The sequence below is a fragment of the Anabas testudineus genome, chromosome 14, assembly GCF_900324465.2.
Source record: "Anabas testudineus chromosome 14, fAnaTes1.2, whole genome shotgun sequence".
NCBI lineage: Eukaryota > Metazoa > Chordata > Actinopteri > Anabantiformes > Anabantidae > Anabas > Anabas testudineus.
The window spans coordinates 11,251,556-11,269,714 of NC_046623.1; the positions used below are offsets into that span (position 1 = coordinate 11,251,556).

Sequence of the window (18,159 nt, forward strand, 5' to 3'; positions counted from 1 at the left end):
ACAAAGTGCTGGACTTTTTCTTTATCTGTACTTTAGATGCTTCTGGAGTATTTAAAACAGTAGAGAGGTCAGGGTAGAGTTTCTCACTTTCCTCCTCCTCTTCTGAATCCTTCTCTGCATGGCCACTTGCAGAGGCTCCAGCCTGAGCCTGAGGAGGATGCATTCCTGATGGAGGAGGGGCACCTGGTGTGGAGACAGCATATGGAGGGGGCAGGACCCTATCTCTGTCCCTGCGTTTATGTTTATTCTTCTTTTTCTCCTCTATGCTTAACTCTTCCATTTTTAACATCACTCCAGCAGCAGTTTTTTCTGCCTTTATGTCTGCCTCTCTTTCCCATTTCTGGAAAACATGCCACTTTATATCACCTTTCCCTACTTTCTTTCCCTTCTTCTTCACTTCCTCTTCTTTCTCTTCTAATATTATTCTGCAACGTTTTAAACCATCTACACTTAATGTGCCTTGTAAAGGAAATACCCCTTTTGTGATATAGTGCCAAAGTGGAACATCCTCAACCACATCTTTTCCCCATTTATCTGCCATTAATTTAGCAGGGCCCGTAAGAGGGTCAGATAATTTCTCTAATTTCCCCGTTTTTTTTTCCATGTTTTCTAGATTCACTTGGACTGGTGCTTAAACATTCAATGGGCTTATCAGTCACACACTATTTCATTCATTCACACTGATTTTCCCATCTCATCGTATGGTCAAATCTTATCACACATACACTAACTCAGGACGACTTCCCAGCCAGACAGTCTGTGACTGTCCTATGGAATGCACAAGATGCGCAAACTAGACACTGAAGACGTCGTCACAAAGCTTATTTTGTTATAACTTATTTCCAGTCACACGCCCATTTTATTCATGTGGGACCTAGACTGTTAAACTATTATAAAGCTATATGTCAGACTTCTTATTCAGGGTTTCTATACTTTAAGATTTTATTTTTAAATTTAATAGTACACACGTTCATATCCCTATAAACACGCGTATATAGTCTCCTTTTTTCTTTACTTTTCCTTTTTCTTACAAAACTCAGTTCGGACCACACTGGATCTACTACGAACCAAAACGATATTCTTTCCACACAGGATCCCAAGAACATCCCTCAATCAAGACCACAAGGGATTTACATGATTAGTTTCCACACAGTAATAGGCCTATCTGTCGTACCACACAGGATTTATCGACCATTTCAACACATAAATATCAGCAATCGGACCACACAGGATTTATCGACTTGCCTAACCTAGGTAATCACTATTAAAAGAAATGGTTCATAACGCTGTACTCACTCAGTTTGGATGAAACATCTGCTGTCCGCCGCCTGTCCCAACGTCAGGTGGGAATCCAGTCCTCCGTTTGTCGGAGCGGAACTTTCCCTGGGCCCGCAGTAACCTTCAGTCTGGACTCAGGCGTCGATCAGCAGCATGTCCATCTCGGTGGAACCTCCAACATGTAGTAGAAAATTTTCCTCTTCCTCTCTATATTGCTCAATCTTAGTAGACTTCAAGGAAGGACTCAGTGTGATGAACCATCTCAGTTTAATGCGTACATGCCGGCATGGAGAAAACACCACAATCATGTATGTCTTCTGCTCTACCTCTCTCTAACCCTCATACTTATACTTCTCAGGGCCACCTCCAGATAACATTCCTAAGGCACTAAGTATATGTGAACCATAAGGAAGACATAAATTTCTTCTGCATATAGGCTGAATGTTTATACCATAAATTCCCACTACAAGTCTGTTTTTTCACTCATGACCTTGTAACCCAGAACTCCTCTCCTACCCCTGTCCTATCTATGAACCCTTGTCCTGTCTGGTATCTCCTATCATCTTTCACACTGAAGTTGCTCTTTTTCTCCTACACTTCCTTTGCCTTTTAAATATGTGAGGGAAAGAGGCCATCTATTTTGAGGCTGTAATAATTTAGGAGGGGGCTAATGTTTGCTGTGGCCTCAGGGGAGGCAGATTTCGATGGCCAATAGACTTGGCACGTTCAGACTGGTGCAGCTGAACCCTACCACACCCGCCCTCCTCTTTCTCTCCTTTTCTCTGTCTATCTCTCTCTACCTCTCTGTCCTCTCTCTATTGAGGCAGTGGTTTGAGCTTGCCAGAGGCTAGTATAATGGTTCCCAGTGTCTGGAGAGATTAAAGGCCAGAGCTGCATTGTTCAAATGCCCCGAGATTAGTTTCCAAGGAGACGGGTTTCAGTTGCCATGAGAACATAGTGCCTGGCTTTAGCCCAGCGGTTTTTCTATAACAATCCCTGTCTGTTTGCCTCTTTACTTTTATTTGCATCGTTTATCTTGTCATTTAAAGCTCAGGTGACTTTTTTTTTTATTACAACGTTTCAGTTCAAATACATGATGTAGTTACAGCATTGTAGCGGCAGTGGTTGTGGAAAGTTAAGGACTCCTTTTGGCCATCTTAAGTGAGTTCCTATTCTTCCGGTTGCCATCTGTCAAGGAGAGGAAATAAGGTATAAATCGGCTCATATGCGATCATGTGCTCTTATTATCCCTGCTTGACAAAGGCAAATCATAAGTTGATGATTCCAGACCAGGTTTCTAACCAAGCTAGCAGCATGGCTCTAGGGATGGGAATGTCAGTCTGACGGATTACCATTTGTACGGATCCTTCTAATTTTGGTGATCCTTTTTAAGCCCCCATGTTCAAAACAGTTAAGCAAGGGCATCATCCTTACTCATTTAAAAAAAAGTTAATGCTAGTGTCAGCTCTTTGGCAGGGACAGACTGTATAAAGTAGATTACACACAAAACGAGAGCTCGGATCAATGTGCATATTTCTGTTCCCCTCATCAATACGAACTCTGGGTTTGCTACGAGGCCGCCCGAGTCAACTAAACATCCTGAGTCATGGCAGCTCCATTAACTGTCCATGATAATAACAATGAAAACTATCACTTGCTGTCAAACTGATTTATAGTTAAAAAAAATAAAACAAAAGCAGAAAGTCTCTTGAACTCCTTTGCCGAATGTCACGTAAATACAAGTTCGGTTTTGTCTGTGAATCTGATCTCTCACGTTCATCACTCATCATGCACTGTTTTCCTCCCAGTGCTTTTCCCACCGTTTCTTCAATCTATTCCAATCTTCATGTATCCCCTGCTAAATGAAGGCACGTCACGTCAGGGCGGTTTTTGTTTATGGCTTCCCTTGCTAATGCATCACCACAATGATCTCATCATTTGCATTCTGTACAATGTTTGTTGTGTTTCTATCAGTATATTTGATCTGCATTTGGAATTTAAAGTGGCAAGTGATGAACTCCAGTTTGAAGTAGTTTCTCCCAAAGATACTTCAATGATTCTTGTCCCATCCTTCACTTTGAACTCTGCTACACTGAATGCAATTCTGAATCATTAAATGCATTTGCAGTTATGAATTGTTTGCATGAACAGCTAATGTTAACTGCAGCATCTGGAAGTATCCATTGTTGTATTGCTGGTAATGGTGCAGTTACAGACGTATTATTATTATTATTATTATGGGGGATATTGCTACTTATTAGTGATATTGCTAATTCTGCTGTGGTTTCTCCAAATATCTCTTTTCTCTTTATACACTAGCAAAGTTGTAATGTGGAGTGCTGGATGGACCTTTTTATGTCCCTGTAAATTACCACAATATTTAGGCCTTATCCAGTGTAACTGGAAATTTGGGTGTGTAGTTAATGTTTTATTTTTCTGAAAGCATCTGAACATATTCTGCAACTTCACCTCATCTAACCTCATTTATTTCCCAGCCTCAAGTATCACATGGATGCTCAGGATGCAAGTTTAATAAGCTTACATTTGCTTAAAGTCAAACCAAATGAGGTCAAGGAAACTGCTTTGAATGCAGGCAACTGCTGGATGTGTACATGTGTTTTTTTTTATGTCTCATTGTGGCCGCCTGCCTAAACCGTGTTCATCTGGTCCCTGCAGAGGCATGGCTCAGATGAGGAAGCTGGCATGTGATGGCATCAGGACGAACTCCCGGGGTGAGCCACACATCCCGCTGGTGTCGGCCAGACAGGAGATCCTCACCAGCCTGGTGTCGGCCCTGGACTCAGTGGTACGTCTTAAAGAAATGATCACACAATGCCACTTCATTTTGATCTTTCTTGAGTCTGTGATATCAAGATGATTAACCTTTCGTAGCACATAAGTGAAATTCACAATTAATTAACATGTTAATAAACAGCTACATTGCATTTGTGAATCTGTTCCATGCATGTATGAGTTAAACATCAGACACTGATGATGTAATAGTATCTGAGGGTGTAATTAAGTCAATTTATTCAGTTCTTCTAGTTATACCAGTTTTGTTTTATGAACTCTAGAGTCTCCCTCAGAGATTCTAGTAGTAATTTATGAGTAAATTATGACCATATGTTTTGCAGTGCATGGCGATGTCTAAGCTCAATGCTGAGGTGGCGTGTGTCACCGTACATGAGGACAGTGTGATTGCAGTCGGCACAGAAAAGGGCAGAGTGTTCCTGAACTCCAGGAGGGAAATCCAAACAGACTTCTACAAGTTTTGCCGTAAGTCGGGCATTTCTGCAAAACTATGAATGTTGTTTTCCGTTGTTTTTTCTTGCTAGAGCATTGATCACTATTATTATAGCAAGCAAATACTCAGTATTCTCAACTGTCTGGGAGGCAGTGAAATAAAATGCAGCTTTATTGGGCAGTAATAGGATTTTGCAGTTTTGTGATCACACAGCTGCTAATTCAGCCAAAAGCTTGAATAACTGCAGCCACTTGCAATTTTCTTAATATCAGATGACTTCAACATTAAATAATTGAATCAACATAGCAGCTGCAGTTTCACACGCTTATTTTCCTTTATGAGATAAAACGATATCAACAAACCGTTCCTCCCATTTAACAAAACATTTGATGTTGTTCATTTACAAGATTACAGATATTTCATATCTTATGCTTGTGGTACTTTTTAAACAGAAGCATGTAAAATACTTTATTGAGGAGGAGACAAGTTTAAGTTAATGTTGCAGGTTCAGTTTGTTAGAAATAGAGGTCATAGATCAAGGTCATTCTTTGATGTATTGAGCATGACATTATTTTAATAAACTTTTTGCCACTACTTTTTCATTTTTGTACATTTAGATTACAGTGATTAGGGCTAAATAATGTGTTCTTGTGGAGATGCATTGTGTGCATGTAATGTGTATTATGAGAAAACGTTTGCAGCACACCTCTTACCCAGGTTGTAAGCACGTTCATTCTCTGCCCATTCCAGGTAAACTAACTATGCAAGTTTCTGAGATTAGTCATATTTCAGGAAACAATGTTTGGACACTAAGCCCCACCTGCTCGCAGCCTTGTTTTTTATGTAGTCTTACTACCGTTTTTCTTAATAATAACATCAGTTTAAGAAGGTGTGGCCTCTGATTACACTTTACCCATCACCTCGTGTTCGCAATGTGAAGTATTTTTCCAGTTTCCAGTTTTGGGGAGCAGCAGCTCCTATTTGCTTTGCTTAGCAAGAAATAAACTCAAAATAAACAGGTGGTTGTGGTTTCAGGTAGCTGTCTTTCAACTACAACAAATGAGGAGGAATTGAACTGAGGACCTTTGTGTTGTCCAGTTAATCAGGAATTGTTAGAGAAGCTTTCATCCTGGCACATTCTAAGACAAACAAGTCATTAATTTTATATAGCATTGTTTTTCAAAAGGTGACATGTGCATTACTTTTAGAAACAAGTCCCTCAATCATCTTGTTTTTTTTTTTTGTTTCTTTGTAACCCTGGAAGTCAAGGAAGTGACTCCATTATGGGGAAAAGTAAACAGAGAAAGCGAAATGTACCTTTTCTAAACTCATATTACAGGTTATTTGCATCTGAAGCGTTCTTGTTTGCTTGTTATTTTTGGTGCTACTGTAATGTAATTTTACTCATTTGGGTTTAGGAGCACCATGTCTGCAAAATCTGACCACAGCCAATGCCCATACCAAAGACCAGGAAGGCGAAGTCAGCAAACTGACTAAGGATGGTGAGCATGGGAAACCAAGAGCTCCCTCGGATGCTCAATCCAACATCTTTGTTCTAAGGAAGATGGTGGAGGAGGTCTTCACTGTACTTTACAGTAAGAGTCACTCATTTAATCTAATGATTTTGACCCTGGCTCATTGAAAGCAGTTAGATGCAGTACTTGACCTATGATTTTTCTTACCTTTACACAGTATATATCTGCCAAATGTTGAGTGATCTTTGTACATGCTTGTGCGTTCCAATGTGTATCTTCCTAGTTACGGTAATTGTTACTATTTGCAAGTATAGGAAGCCATGCAAAGGTTATTCATGCTCATGTTATTTGCAGGTGAAGCTTTGGGAAAGAGCAGCCTGGTCCCTGTGCCTTATGAATGGATCCAGAAGGACCCGAGTTGTGTGGTGGCCCACGGCTTGCCTGAGGGAGTCACCCTGAAGAAGCCCTCAGAGTATGACACCAAGACACTGATGAAGATTCTGGAGCAGAGCCATCGCATCCAGTTCACAGTAAAAAGGTGAGTCTGTGAAACAAGTTTGTTCAGGTTGTTTCTGAACAGCACACTGCTGTTTGCTAAACGAAGCCTGCACTTTGAATGCTTGTATCAGATGATGTTACCAGCTGTTTCACATCAGATCACTCCAAAACAAATTCAAAAAAGATGTTTGGAATTTCAGTTTAGCCTCTAATGCTTTACAAAGACACACAGTTGTGTGTGGCTGGAAGCACATAGCTGTCTTGGCATCTTCTGTAGATAGTTATTGGTAGCAGACAGGCTGTAGTGTATTAGTTACAGATAGACCCGATTTTAATTCAGCTAAACAGAAACATGTTCTCAGGTTACATGTTATTTTCTCCACAGTATCTTTGCCTCATAACCTAACTGAAAAAGGAGCAGTGATAGTATTTTGTCAACAGCAGCTATGCAAATACAAAAGAAGAAGCCTTCTAATAGTATGTAGTAAGTAAGTTTAGTCAATATCACTTATTTGTTTTTCATTAAAACATAAAACATTTTTACAGTCTAACATTTTATATTTACCATGTCCATTTACCATGTTAAATTTACTCGGTGGTTTCTTCTTCTCGCTGTGTAATAAAGCTGAATATGAACAGTCTGAAAATCCATGCAGTGCTGTACAGTAACTGTTGTTAAGACGTGCTCAAATTTGTGTTAGACTGTTTGCCTTTTTTTCTTTGACAAGTACGGAAAGTAAAGAGAACAAAACAGCCGGAGGAGCAGGGAAATAAAGGCAAGTTGAAATATCAAAGAATCTGTCATGCAGACACACCGCCATCTGATTCCATTTATCTTACTTACTTTGAGTTGCTTTTGCTGCAGCAAACACACTTTAAGCCAAGAGATGCTTGGCAAGTGATTAAGTTGGCAGACAGAAAGTTTGATGTCAAGCTGTGATGTTCGTAACCCTCCAAAAGATCAGATATTCTGGTTAAGATTCAGTGGAACCTCCAGCCAGAACATTTTTCTTGATTTTGGTTTTGTCTCTGTGCTCAGGCCAGCAGAAGATTTGTCTCGAGAAGCCAAGTCCAGCACTGATGTCAATCACAACTCTTCCACCCCTGTCATAACACCAAGCAGCCATGGTCCAGGGAAGACTACTGCCCAGGTAGCCACGTCATCAAGTCCAGCCACTTCCAGCAACTCTGTTCTGTCAAACTTCTTGTATGGCATGCCCATGTCCTCCAAACCCCACCCTGATGGGAAGCTGGATTTTAAGCCCATGTCCCTCCTCAACCTGGGCAAGGACAGAGTGGCCAACTGGACAGCAGGGACAGACAAAAGCACGTCTGTTAAAGACTGTGCTAACAATGGTAAATGTGCATTTATAGTTCAAAGACTAGATTTTAACAGTGAAACATTACTATTAGACTAGCTGCTTATTTAAATCCCAATGATGTTGCAGTGAATATGTTAATGTAGGAACAAGCCAAACATTGGCTTTTTAGTGAGTGAATTTGAAAAGATTGCTTTTTGTGCATAGAGGTAAAAAGTTACATTTCATACATAACATTTATAATGGTGATGAAAAGTGAACTCTCTCTTAAGAATGAAATGTATTTAAATGTTTCTTCCTACGCCTCCAGGGTGCCTCAGAAAAGGGATAAATTAGCAGTGTGCTTTGAAGTCAGACTATTATACTGCTCATTATTTTATTCAAAGCAGCACTTTACCTTTAAAGTGCATTTCCTTGTCTCTTAAGGAATCCTGTAACAGTCAGGTGCATTCATTTAGAGTAGAAAACATACTTCTTAAATATAGAAACACTCTACAAACAAGGAAAAAGGTTTAATTCTTGATCCTGGCAATTTAGGCTCTTTTACAGTTAATTAAGTTAGTCGAATAATACGTCAGTACTGAATGCTGGGGAAACTAATGGGAAAAGGCTAAGTGAACATTTCTGACCGTAATGAAAGTTAATTGAACTGAATATGTATAATTTGTGTTGCATTTTCAGATGAGACAACAAGAGTATCTGGTGAGCAGGGTCAAAGCCCTACAGGCATCCACATCTCCAAGAGGCTGCTTTTCTCTATAGTGCATGAAAAATCAGGTAAGGCCGGACGTTTTTATCAAAATCTCCTTCGATTTTCAGAGTCACATATACAGTGGCCAAGTATTGTTTACTGAACTAAGACTTAACTATTCTGGATGTTTAACCATAATGGGCTAAGCTACTAATATGACAACAGTAATCCTTTAAGAAGATTGTACTGATTTACTGAGTTGGCTTTGAGTAGATGGAGAAGATTAATTTCAGATTTCAAGACCTTACAGAGCAAAAAGGCTCATTTGAAGGTTTGGACTCGGATACATTTGACAGGGGTTGTTGTTGTTTTTGTTGCTTCTTTTCTTACAGAAAAATGGGACTTGTTCATTCGGGAAACCGAAGACATCAACACGTTGAGAGAATGCGTTCAGATCTTATTCAACAGCAGATACGGTGAGAAGAACCTCTCTCTCTCTCTTTGCATTTTGATTTTGTTTGGGCCTCTTTTGCATATGGGGTAAAATATAGAATGCTATCGCTGCCTCCTCAAGCAAATTGTTCATGCTCAGTTGATGATTCTTTGCGTATCTATGGATGTTGATGGATTGGGGTCAGTGCTTTGGTTTGATCATGTTTTCCTCAGTGATATGTAAGACACTTATTTAGCCACAGTATACTATTAGGGGGAACCACTTGACGCGAAGAAAAATTCAGCTGATTATAAATTCACATCTCGAAATATCTGCTTTGTTTTTCTACTTATTCGAAAGTAGTCACAGACACACTGTGAGTCTACAAGCCATTTCTAAATTATGGCTGACAGGATCTGTTTCTAGGAATTCTTTTTTATTTAAGCACACAGTTAAATGTTTCATCTTCTTCTATAAACCTCTTCATTAGGTCACTGGAGGCAGCTTTTCCTTGTCCTTTCTGTTCCTGCTAAACCTGGTTATTTATTGTTTTCTACCTTTTAGCTGAAGCCCTGGGTCTAGATCACATGGTGCCTGTCCCCTACCGCAAAATAGCCTGTGATCCAGGGGCTGTGGAGATCATAGGCATCCCTGACCAGATCCCCTTCAAGAGACCCTGCACCTATGGAGTCCCCAAGCTTAAACGCATCCTGGATGAGCGGCATGGAATCCGCTTTATAGTCAAACGGTAAGCGAGAAACACAGAGGGGGGAAAATAAACAAGTTGAGTACAAGTTTGTCCACAGTTTTGCAAATGTTGTTAATTTGATATATTTTATAACTCAGACATAAATCTTTGGCATATACATGTTTTGCATGAATGAAAAACATCAATGCAAGCTTTTATGAAAGAGTCACTGAATATAATTTAGTCACTGGGAGCAGATCATAAATTACCCACTTGCCACAACATTATTGTCTAGCTCCACTTCAGCAAACTACAATATGGCACCTCTTCTAAAACTTTTATTTAGAAAAGGTTTTTAATAAGCGGCTACTAGCTGAGCCAGCCTATACCATCTGTCTGTTAATCGTCTGGTTCCGCCGGCACACCAAGTCCCGCTGACTGGTAAACCATTTCCATTCACGTCCCAAAAGACTTCCGCTTGCCAGCATGTTGCGCTAACGGCTGCTCTCCCATCCATTTGTTTAAGCTAATTTAAATGAGCCACCATGCCTTGTTTGAGATAACACATATTTTAACGAATCCTGCAGGCAGCTCATTAGTGTTAATACAATTAGAAAAGATTCAAAATGTGATTAATTCAGAATTTCATCACATTCCCATTGTCATTGAGAGATGTTCCAGATGTAAGCTCTGATGTTCTTTCTTGGCATGGCATGGTCTTTGTTGACACCGGTGATATAGCGTGTAATAACATCAGATTTTATTTCTGTTTTATGAGTTGTTAAATTTCTAAATTGTAAAAAAATAGATAAACATTTGCTGTGTTTTGTTTATTATCAAGATCTCAGCTTGTTTTTTTGCAACTGTACAACATCAACATGCCAAAGTTAGCATGCAAACAACATAATATTCCTGATGGATAATGGCGGCATTACAGTATTTAATATTTTCTCTTTGTCATCAGTGAGCCACCCATTAGAAGACTAAAACCCGCAATGCATTAGCTTGTCTCCCAGTGGCTTGTTTATCTGTCTGCAGCGCTCGGCTCCAAGTCCATTAATTCCTAACGAGGATGTAAATGTTTAAAAGCAGGTCACAATTATATAGTTTCCATTTTAAAAATGACTCAGTAATTTCCTTAAACAGCATGGTGCTAGTTTTTAGCTAACATTTCTCAAAGAGTAAATAATGAAAAACTGTTTTCGGCTGCAGACTAATACACGTTTGATACTCTAGTGAGCATTTACGTCAGTGGAACTGCATGCTGGATCGAAAATGTTCCCCAGCTGGAAGTTTCATAAGTTCAGCCACAATTTCAAAAGGTTTTACAAGTAAATGTAAATAAACAAGACGTAGAGAACTAGCTGTATCTAAAGATTAATTATAATCACAGCAGGAGAAGAGCCAGTGGTAGACTGAGCAGTAGCATGTGCCAGTTTAAGAGGAAGCAGTCCAGAAGTATATCACATCCACAGTTATTTTTAGTCAGAGAGATGTAGTGATGATAAAGGAACGACTCAATTACTTGTTAGTTTGACTGAGACCGTTTACAGAGCAGCTAATGTGCTTAAAGAGCTGTTAATGATGTGTTCCTCCACATGTACAGTGTTTGCATCATGTTTTTTTTTTTGTCACTGAGAGCTTAAACAGTCTTTGAACTCAGTGACTAATGGCCTTTTTTTTTATATTGCAGAATGTTTGATGAACGGATTTTCACTGGTAAGAATGTGATTTATTATGATTTTGTTTTAGTGTCGTCTTCTCATGTATCTGAGCCGTGATTGGCCTCATTAATAAAACACAGCTGATCCGTCTGTTTCTGACTTCTCATGTAGATGCCTCTAATATACTTAAAATGTTCTTTTTGTCTAGAATTGTTTTTTGTTTGGAAACCGCGTTTTGTTACAGCCTCATTTCATCATACTGTATATAGCAGACATAGACAGACATATGTACGCTATACATGTAGACGCCACAGTGTGCCGTATGTACTGTCTTTGTGAAGCATTTTTATATAGATTCTGTCAGCACCATGGCCAAAACATGCTTTTTGCTGTAGTTTCAAAACATAAGTGCGCACACAGATGAATGATGTAAGTTTATATATATATGATATGTCTGTGCTTGAGTTTATTTTCCAAATGTCAGATTATATCACAAGGTAACGAGCCTGAAAACTGACACCAAACAGTCTGTGACATTTTATTAAACCTGTGAGGTCTCTGTATGAGTTTTTTGAGCTCCTAAAACAGTTTTAAAAATACTGATTATAGCCTTAATGACTGTAGAATATGCTGCAAATATCCTACTGTGAGACTGCCTTTGTTTTAGCTAGATGGATCCAGTGAACTTATCTGGTCAGTACACTGTAGGGCCTGACCGATGACTAAGCAAAGGCAATTTATCAACCAGTATACGATCATTATATTGGCATTGGCAAGTTTATTTTTCAACTGTAAGGTGTCCTGCCAAGTACAATAGGTTTAAGGGAACCTAATGAAAAAAGTGTATGCTGTGTAAAAAAATAAAAAGACAATACATCATCATGAAATTTTCTTAAAACCACCAATATGAATGAATTGGGTAATATCAACTTCATATCCTATATCTCTAAGTCTGAAGTCACACAGAGACTAACTTTTTAGTGTGTACTTTAGACAGAATCAGATATAATTTGGCTCGTTACCTAACAGCAGCCTGCATTTTCATTAAAATGATAAATGATCTATATTATTTAGAGGGGAAGCTAAATGAAATTATTTTTGGTAGGATTCCATGTGTGCTTTGTGTTAGACCAGGCATTTATCTGTACAATACAGTATGTCAGGACCTTTACAGTTAATCACAGGAACTGGCCGACCTGAAACTGCCCTGTCAAGTTGATATTTTTATATTTACACCCTGCAGATGTTCTCCGGCTAATGAGATGCAGTGTTTGTTTGTCTTCTGTGTCTTGTTTGTTGAAGCTGCTGGCAAGATGGTGAGGGAGGAGGGCAAGCATGACCTGGGCTCCACGCCTGAAGACAGCTTCCCTGACAGTCTAAGCATCCCGCCCACCACAACCGAGCTGGTCAGCAATCCTCACAGCAGCAGGTCTGAGCACAGCCCACACAGAAACTTAGCATTACCCTCCAGACGTATGATGTGGAAATATGATATAGTGGCATGTAGATGGATTGTATCGTATTTATGACCAACTTTACTCATGGTGCAGACTGAATTTAACGGTTGCTCTTTAACAGATGCTCTGATATGCTCTAAGAGTAGTCCTTAATTCATAGTTGATTTTATCCTTTCTTCTTTTATCCTGGTCTTTATCCCTGAGACAGGCCTAGAGTTTGTGTTTGCTGATAAAAGACACAGTAACATTTCTATCTGGTGGTGGGCGATCTGGCTAAAAGATCACATCAGAATGTTTTTAATCATCATCACAATTCATGGCCTGACCCTAAGTCATGCCAGAGAAAAGAGGACTGTAATTAATCACCCACATTTTATTTTACTTCACAGATCAACGAGTGCTTGTGTGAGTCCCTTGACAGAGTGTGAAGCAGGTATGTACATCATAAATAAAGATAAAACGGCATGCACTGTCCTTAGAAGTCTCCCAGTCGTCCTTCAGACACATTCTATCACTGTTCAATCTCCACAGGTCCTTCAGCAGATTGCATTGCTTTGAAAAGAATTAAAACAGAGCCTCCAGATGGAGAGATCATTCAAGTTACAGTGCCAGGTAAGTAGGCACACGCTTGGCAGCCAGTTGTTCATTTCCTAAAATATAAACAGTGTCCAAAGATGGGCTTTTACTGACATACTGAGACTGTATGAGGCTTTTATTGATCTGCATTGTCTTCATCTGTTCTATCCCTTAGATACAATCCCCACCATTGCAAATTTGAATGGAATTAAAAACTTAAGCAGCTGAAACTATACACTGTAATATCAGTACATTGTAAAGGCAGGTGCCTTTCAGGACCTGTCTAATTCTCTGTATTGAAGACCCCATTGTTTCTTATTGGAAAGCGCTGTCAGTTGTGGTTTGTCAAACTGATGTCACGTCACTTGAGCCACCATTTTATTGCTGTGTCTGCTGCAAGCAGAATTTAACCTTCAAAACGAAAATAAGATTAAAATCTGCTTGTTGGTCTAACAGTAACATCTGGACCTTTGTCAGTGTTTGAGGATGAGATGCATTAGCTGATCAGTTTGTCTCTTTCATTAAGTTTTTCTCCTCTTTTGAAACGTTTTCTGTCCATTTTTTTATCACTTAGATATAAAGTCTAAGTCAGAATTAGTGGAAATAAAATCGAGTTTCTTTTTATTTTCTCTTTTAATATGAAACAAGGTTAAACGAATCAGATCTTAACCACACAAATACAGATAGAAAAATTAAAGCCCTTAACAGAAACAAAAGGCAGGCTGGTCAAAACAAACAATGGAGGGAAACCACCCTGGCCAGCCATGCAATGGGCCATCGGACCTGATCGCTTCCCCTTAAGCTTAAATCAACATTCCATCTAAACCTGACAGAAGTTAATCCCCGAAAACAGGAAACCAAACCTGCTATAGCAGGAACAATACTAGAAAAGTTTGTAAAAGTGGGCTAAACATGAATCCCTATATTGGACAGTGTGATACGCTAGAAAGTGAGTCTCCCGCACCGTGCAGAAGTTTTGACTTTGTCTAAAACCTGGGTCTGTTTTGCATTTCTACAAGCTCAAACCAAAAATACAGGAAATATCAAAATATCACAGGAAATATCTACAACACCACAGGAAGTATCAGCAACATATTTCCTGCTGCTCTCTTGTGTTTATACTGCAGTTAGTGGCACTCGCAAACTAATTGTTTTTTCAGATGCTGGTACGAGCGGGGAGGAGCCCGGCGAGCCTGTGGCCGAGCCTGTCACAGCTGCAGCGTGTCCAGCCACAGCTTCACCCTCAGCTCCCACAGCTCCTTCTGCTCCTTCTGCTCCCTCTGCTCCCCCAGCTCCCCATCACTCGATGGAAAACCACGCAGGTAAACTCAGCCCCGTCAGCCCCCACATCCATTTGTCCTCCCTCATCACACCGCAAGTCCTGGAATGCCAGCTCCACCCACAGCTTTACAGCCACAGTGGTGCCACCCAGTGCCCACCGCTGCCACCCAACACTTATTTAGGATGCTAAATAAGCTGCAGCACGTATGAAAACACTTTTTTTTCCCAGATACTTTATCTTCCCCATGATCAATCCTTCTAGCTACTAGAAAGCAAGACCCCAACCTTTAAAACCCCACCTCCCAAACTCTGACCTACTGTAGCTTTTCTGTTCCCCCATTCCTCCAAGCACTAGCTCTGATCTGTGAAAGACATCATGCATCAGCTGCAGCTGTTTGACTGAGTCTGTGGCTTTGACTCACTCTCTTTAGTGTCTTTAGTTTTTGTCATAATGTCACAAAATAAATTCAAACTTCTAACTTTGGTGATTTTCATCATTTCAGTTATAAAGACTGATGCATTGTGCACATTTCCAGATTTTGAGTTACACTGTCCTCTAGTCCTGTTGCACAGAACAGTTAGTTACTGTATTAGAGAAACCAGACTACTCCTCAAATATCCTATCAAGTCCCCCAAATCCTACCACTGTCTAACACAGAGTTCAGCTCTCCTCACTAAACTATAGGTGAGTAGAGTAAGCTTACCAAGAGCACCTGAGTAAACTACGCTCTACCTCTAAACTGGCTTCTTTTATCCACACGACACACAGTCTTCAGACCCTTTATCCTGCAAAATACACATTAAATAACCGTCAAGTAAGTTTCTACATTATTAGAAATGTGTGTGCATACACTGTAGTCCTATTACAGTACTACAAACCATAGAGAGTCTACTCAGTGTGGTCTTGGATTTAGCTTACACTGCTTTCAGGAGGTGTTTTTTTTTTTTTTATTGATTTGCTTGTGCTTTGTTTAAGTTTTCTTTCACAAATGACCTCTAAAGGAAAGGCGATAAAGGTAAGTGCAGCAAATGCCACATTTGGTATTATTTGGTGTGCACTAAAGCTTTCAGATTATGTGAAATGATGTTAGATTGTTCATGTTACAAGACAAGAGGTTTAGAAAGTAACTGATCTGTAGCCAGTGAAGCTTTTTAGATGTGCTATAGTGGTCATGGGGTTTCGGCAAAAGCATCATACCTCATCAGCTCTCTGCAGAACTTGCACATGTTGTGTTAATATAGCAGCAGCTTAATTAGCAGAAGAAATGATCAAACTAACGCTGAATGCAGTGAACTGCATCCCACTGAAATGTGTCAGAGGAAACCCTCAGAAGTGTTAAAACTTTAATCTTGTGCTTTTCTGATTGCAGTACGCTCAGATTGTTAGATCAGTTAACATTAGCAAAAACCTGATTCTACAGCTGCATCTTTACCCTTCTCGTGTTTTTCTTGCATCTCACAGCCGAAGCTCGGTCACCCAGTGCAGTCTCACAGAGCATCAGAAGATCCTCAGAAGGTGGGGTGGAGTCCACTTGCACAAGTAATTTATAAAAGATAGTTTGTTTAATCAACAGCATTTTTGCTGTGTAACATTATCTTGTTGTACAAGCTCCCAAATTTTGTAACTTACATTGAAAATGGAAAAAAAACACTGATTCAGTAAAATGCTACGTGGACTGTCCACTGTAAGATAAGCTGGTAGTTATGGCAAGACAGATATGTTTTGCATTTACTGTGGGCGCAGTTTAGATAATTTGTGGCTTTTACTGACACTGACCTCAAGAATTATTTTCGACTTCCCATTTTGTCCTTACCGTTCTTCTCTCCTATGCCTATTTGTTACGTTCTCAGGTGATTAATAATGCACCACAAACTCAGTTTGTCATTACCAGGTCAGTGCGGGACAGGCAGAATTTATCAAAATAAAGTTGGCGAGGAGAGAAGTAGTAATTTTCACAGGTGGGAAGACTTGCACTAACTGAGCTGCCCCCGTGTAATAACTCTCTTTTGATGCTATTGGTGTTTTCATCTGTGTGACTCCTGCAGCAGGGACTCTGGTGGAGGACATTGGTGAAATGATTCTCCAGCTTCGGAGACAAGTGGAGAGCCTCTTCAGCATTAAGTATGGTAAGCTACCTGTAGTGTGGGAGCTTAACCCTCATTCATATGAGAATGGAAACTTATGTCTGGCCCATTCATTTTGTAGTAAGACTGATCTCCCCTGCATGTACGCAGCCTTTACCAGTGTACAGAGATTAAAAAGTTAATCTTTTAAAGTCTGTTTTATTATTAATATTGTAGCACTTAAGTTTTTAAATATCAGATTGGAATTAATTGGTTCAGTGTGAGGCAAATTGGGTGGGATGAAAAGAAAGAATCTCAATTTCACATCAGATGAGTTTAAGAAAAAATGAGTGTTTCTGTTACTGTATGAAAGAAGCCGAATACTGTAGCAGTAAACACTACTACAGTAAACAGGTATCTGACAGTACAAGAAAGTATTTGTTGACAACATCACTGTAAAGACTTCTGACATTATAAGAAACTGTAATCAGACTATTAGGCTGTAAGCAAGCCAACAGTATAGGCAGATCTTTATTACATTTGAATGTAGAGTTGGTATTAATCCCTCATTGGACACGAAAACTGAATTAAATTAGGGAAGAACTTTGCTTCGAAGCTGATCTGAAAACTGGGATGGATGTTTATGATTGTCTGGGTCATAATTTTACAATTTGTTTTTCTTTTGTCTTCCAAATAAGTTTGACTATCGACTACTTATGTCTTGCATTTGAGTTATTTTAATGGCGTTGCCAACTCTCAGCAATTAACTTTATTGAGAACAGTGTCTCAATGTCTGCTGATGTTTCTGATGGGCAGATCTACTCGAATAAGATCCAAATTGTAATGCACCAAGTTTGTCTCAGTACTTTTTAAAATGATGTAGATTGTTCTTGAACACCGGCAGTAAGTGCTGTCTCCTTTTCCTTAGCTGAAGCTCTGGGCCTACCTGAACCAGCCAAGGTGCCCTACTCCAAGTTCCAGATGTACCCAGATGATCTTTACGTCACCGGGCTGCCAGAGGGAATCTCTCTCCGAAGACCCAACTGCTTCGGAGCGGCCAAGTTACGCAAGATCTTGGCTGTTAGCAGTCAAATCCAGTTTGTTATCAAGAGGTAACAGCATACATTAAAAATTATGTCTGCCTGATGTGTTGCAGTATGTTGTATATCATTTATTTATACTTTGCCATCCACATAAATGATCTTTAGAGAAGGACTTGACATTTTATAATAATTTACTGTTGTTGTTTGCACAGGCCTGAGCTGTTAACTGAGCAAGTAAAACAAGAGATGCCTTCCATCCCCGTCTGTGATTCAGGTATTTCTGTTGTTTCACTTCTTGTTAGACATGCTTGACATGCATCCATTATATATTTAAGAGCAAGTTAAATCCAAGAAAACAAAATCAGGGAGGCACATTATTCACTAACTCTGTGCTATAAATGACATGGTTACCTAAAAGCCCTGCTGAATAGATACAGCCACTTTGTGC

The 18,159-nt window shown here is 39.6% G+C and overlaps 1 protein-coding gene across 1 annotated transcript in view; it reads left to right on the forward strand.

The window, feature by feature from the left end:
* The window catches only part of gtf2ird1 (GTF2I repeat domain containing 1), a 33,257-nt gene that overhangs the window by 10,888 nt on the left and 4,210 nt on the right, over positions 1 to 18,159 (forward strand). Inside the window, 17 exon segments of the mRNA XM_026372022.1 lie at positions 3,955 to 4,084; positions 4,413 to 4,554; positions 5,941 to 6,117; positions 6,352 to 6,535; positions 7,535 to 7,851; positions 8,496 to 8,591; positions 8,898 to 8,981; positions 9,503 to 9,686; positions 11,320 to 11,345; positions 12,593 to 12,719; positions 13,137 to 13,180; positions 13,279 to 13,359; positions 14,484 to 14,645; positions 16,067 to 16,120; positions 16,651 to 16,731; positions 17,597 to 17,780; positions 17,924 to 17,985. Of these exon segments, the coding sequence (XP_026227807.1) occupies positions 3,959 to 4,084; positions 4,413 to 4,554; positions 5,941 to 6,117; positions 6,352 to 6,535; positions 7,535 to 7,851; positions 8,496 to 8,591; positions 8,898 to 8,981; positions 9,503 to 9,686; positions 11,320 to 11,345; positions 12,593 to 12,719; positions 13,137 to 13,180; positions 13,279 to 13,359; positions 14,484 to 14,645; positions 16,067 to 16,120; positions 16,651 to 16,731; positions 17,597 to 17,780; positions 17,924 to 17,985 (2,131 nt within the window). The 5' untranslated portion in view covers positions 3,955 to 3,958.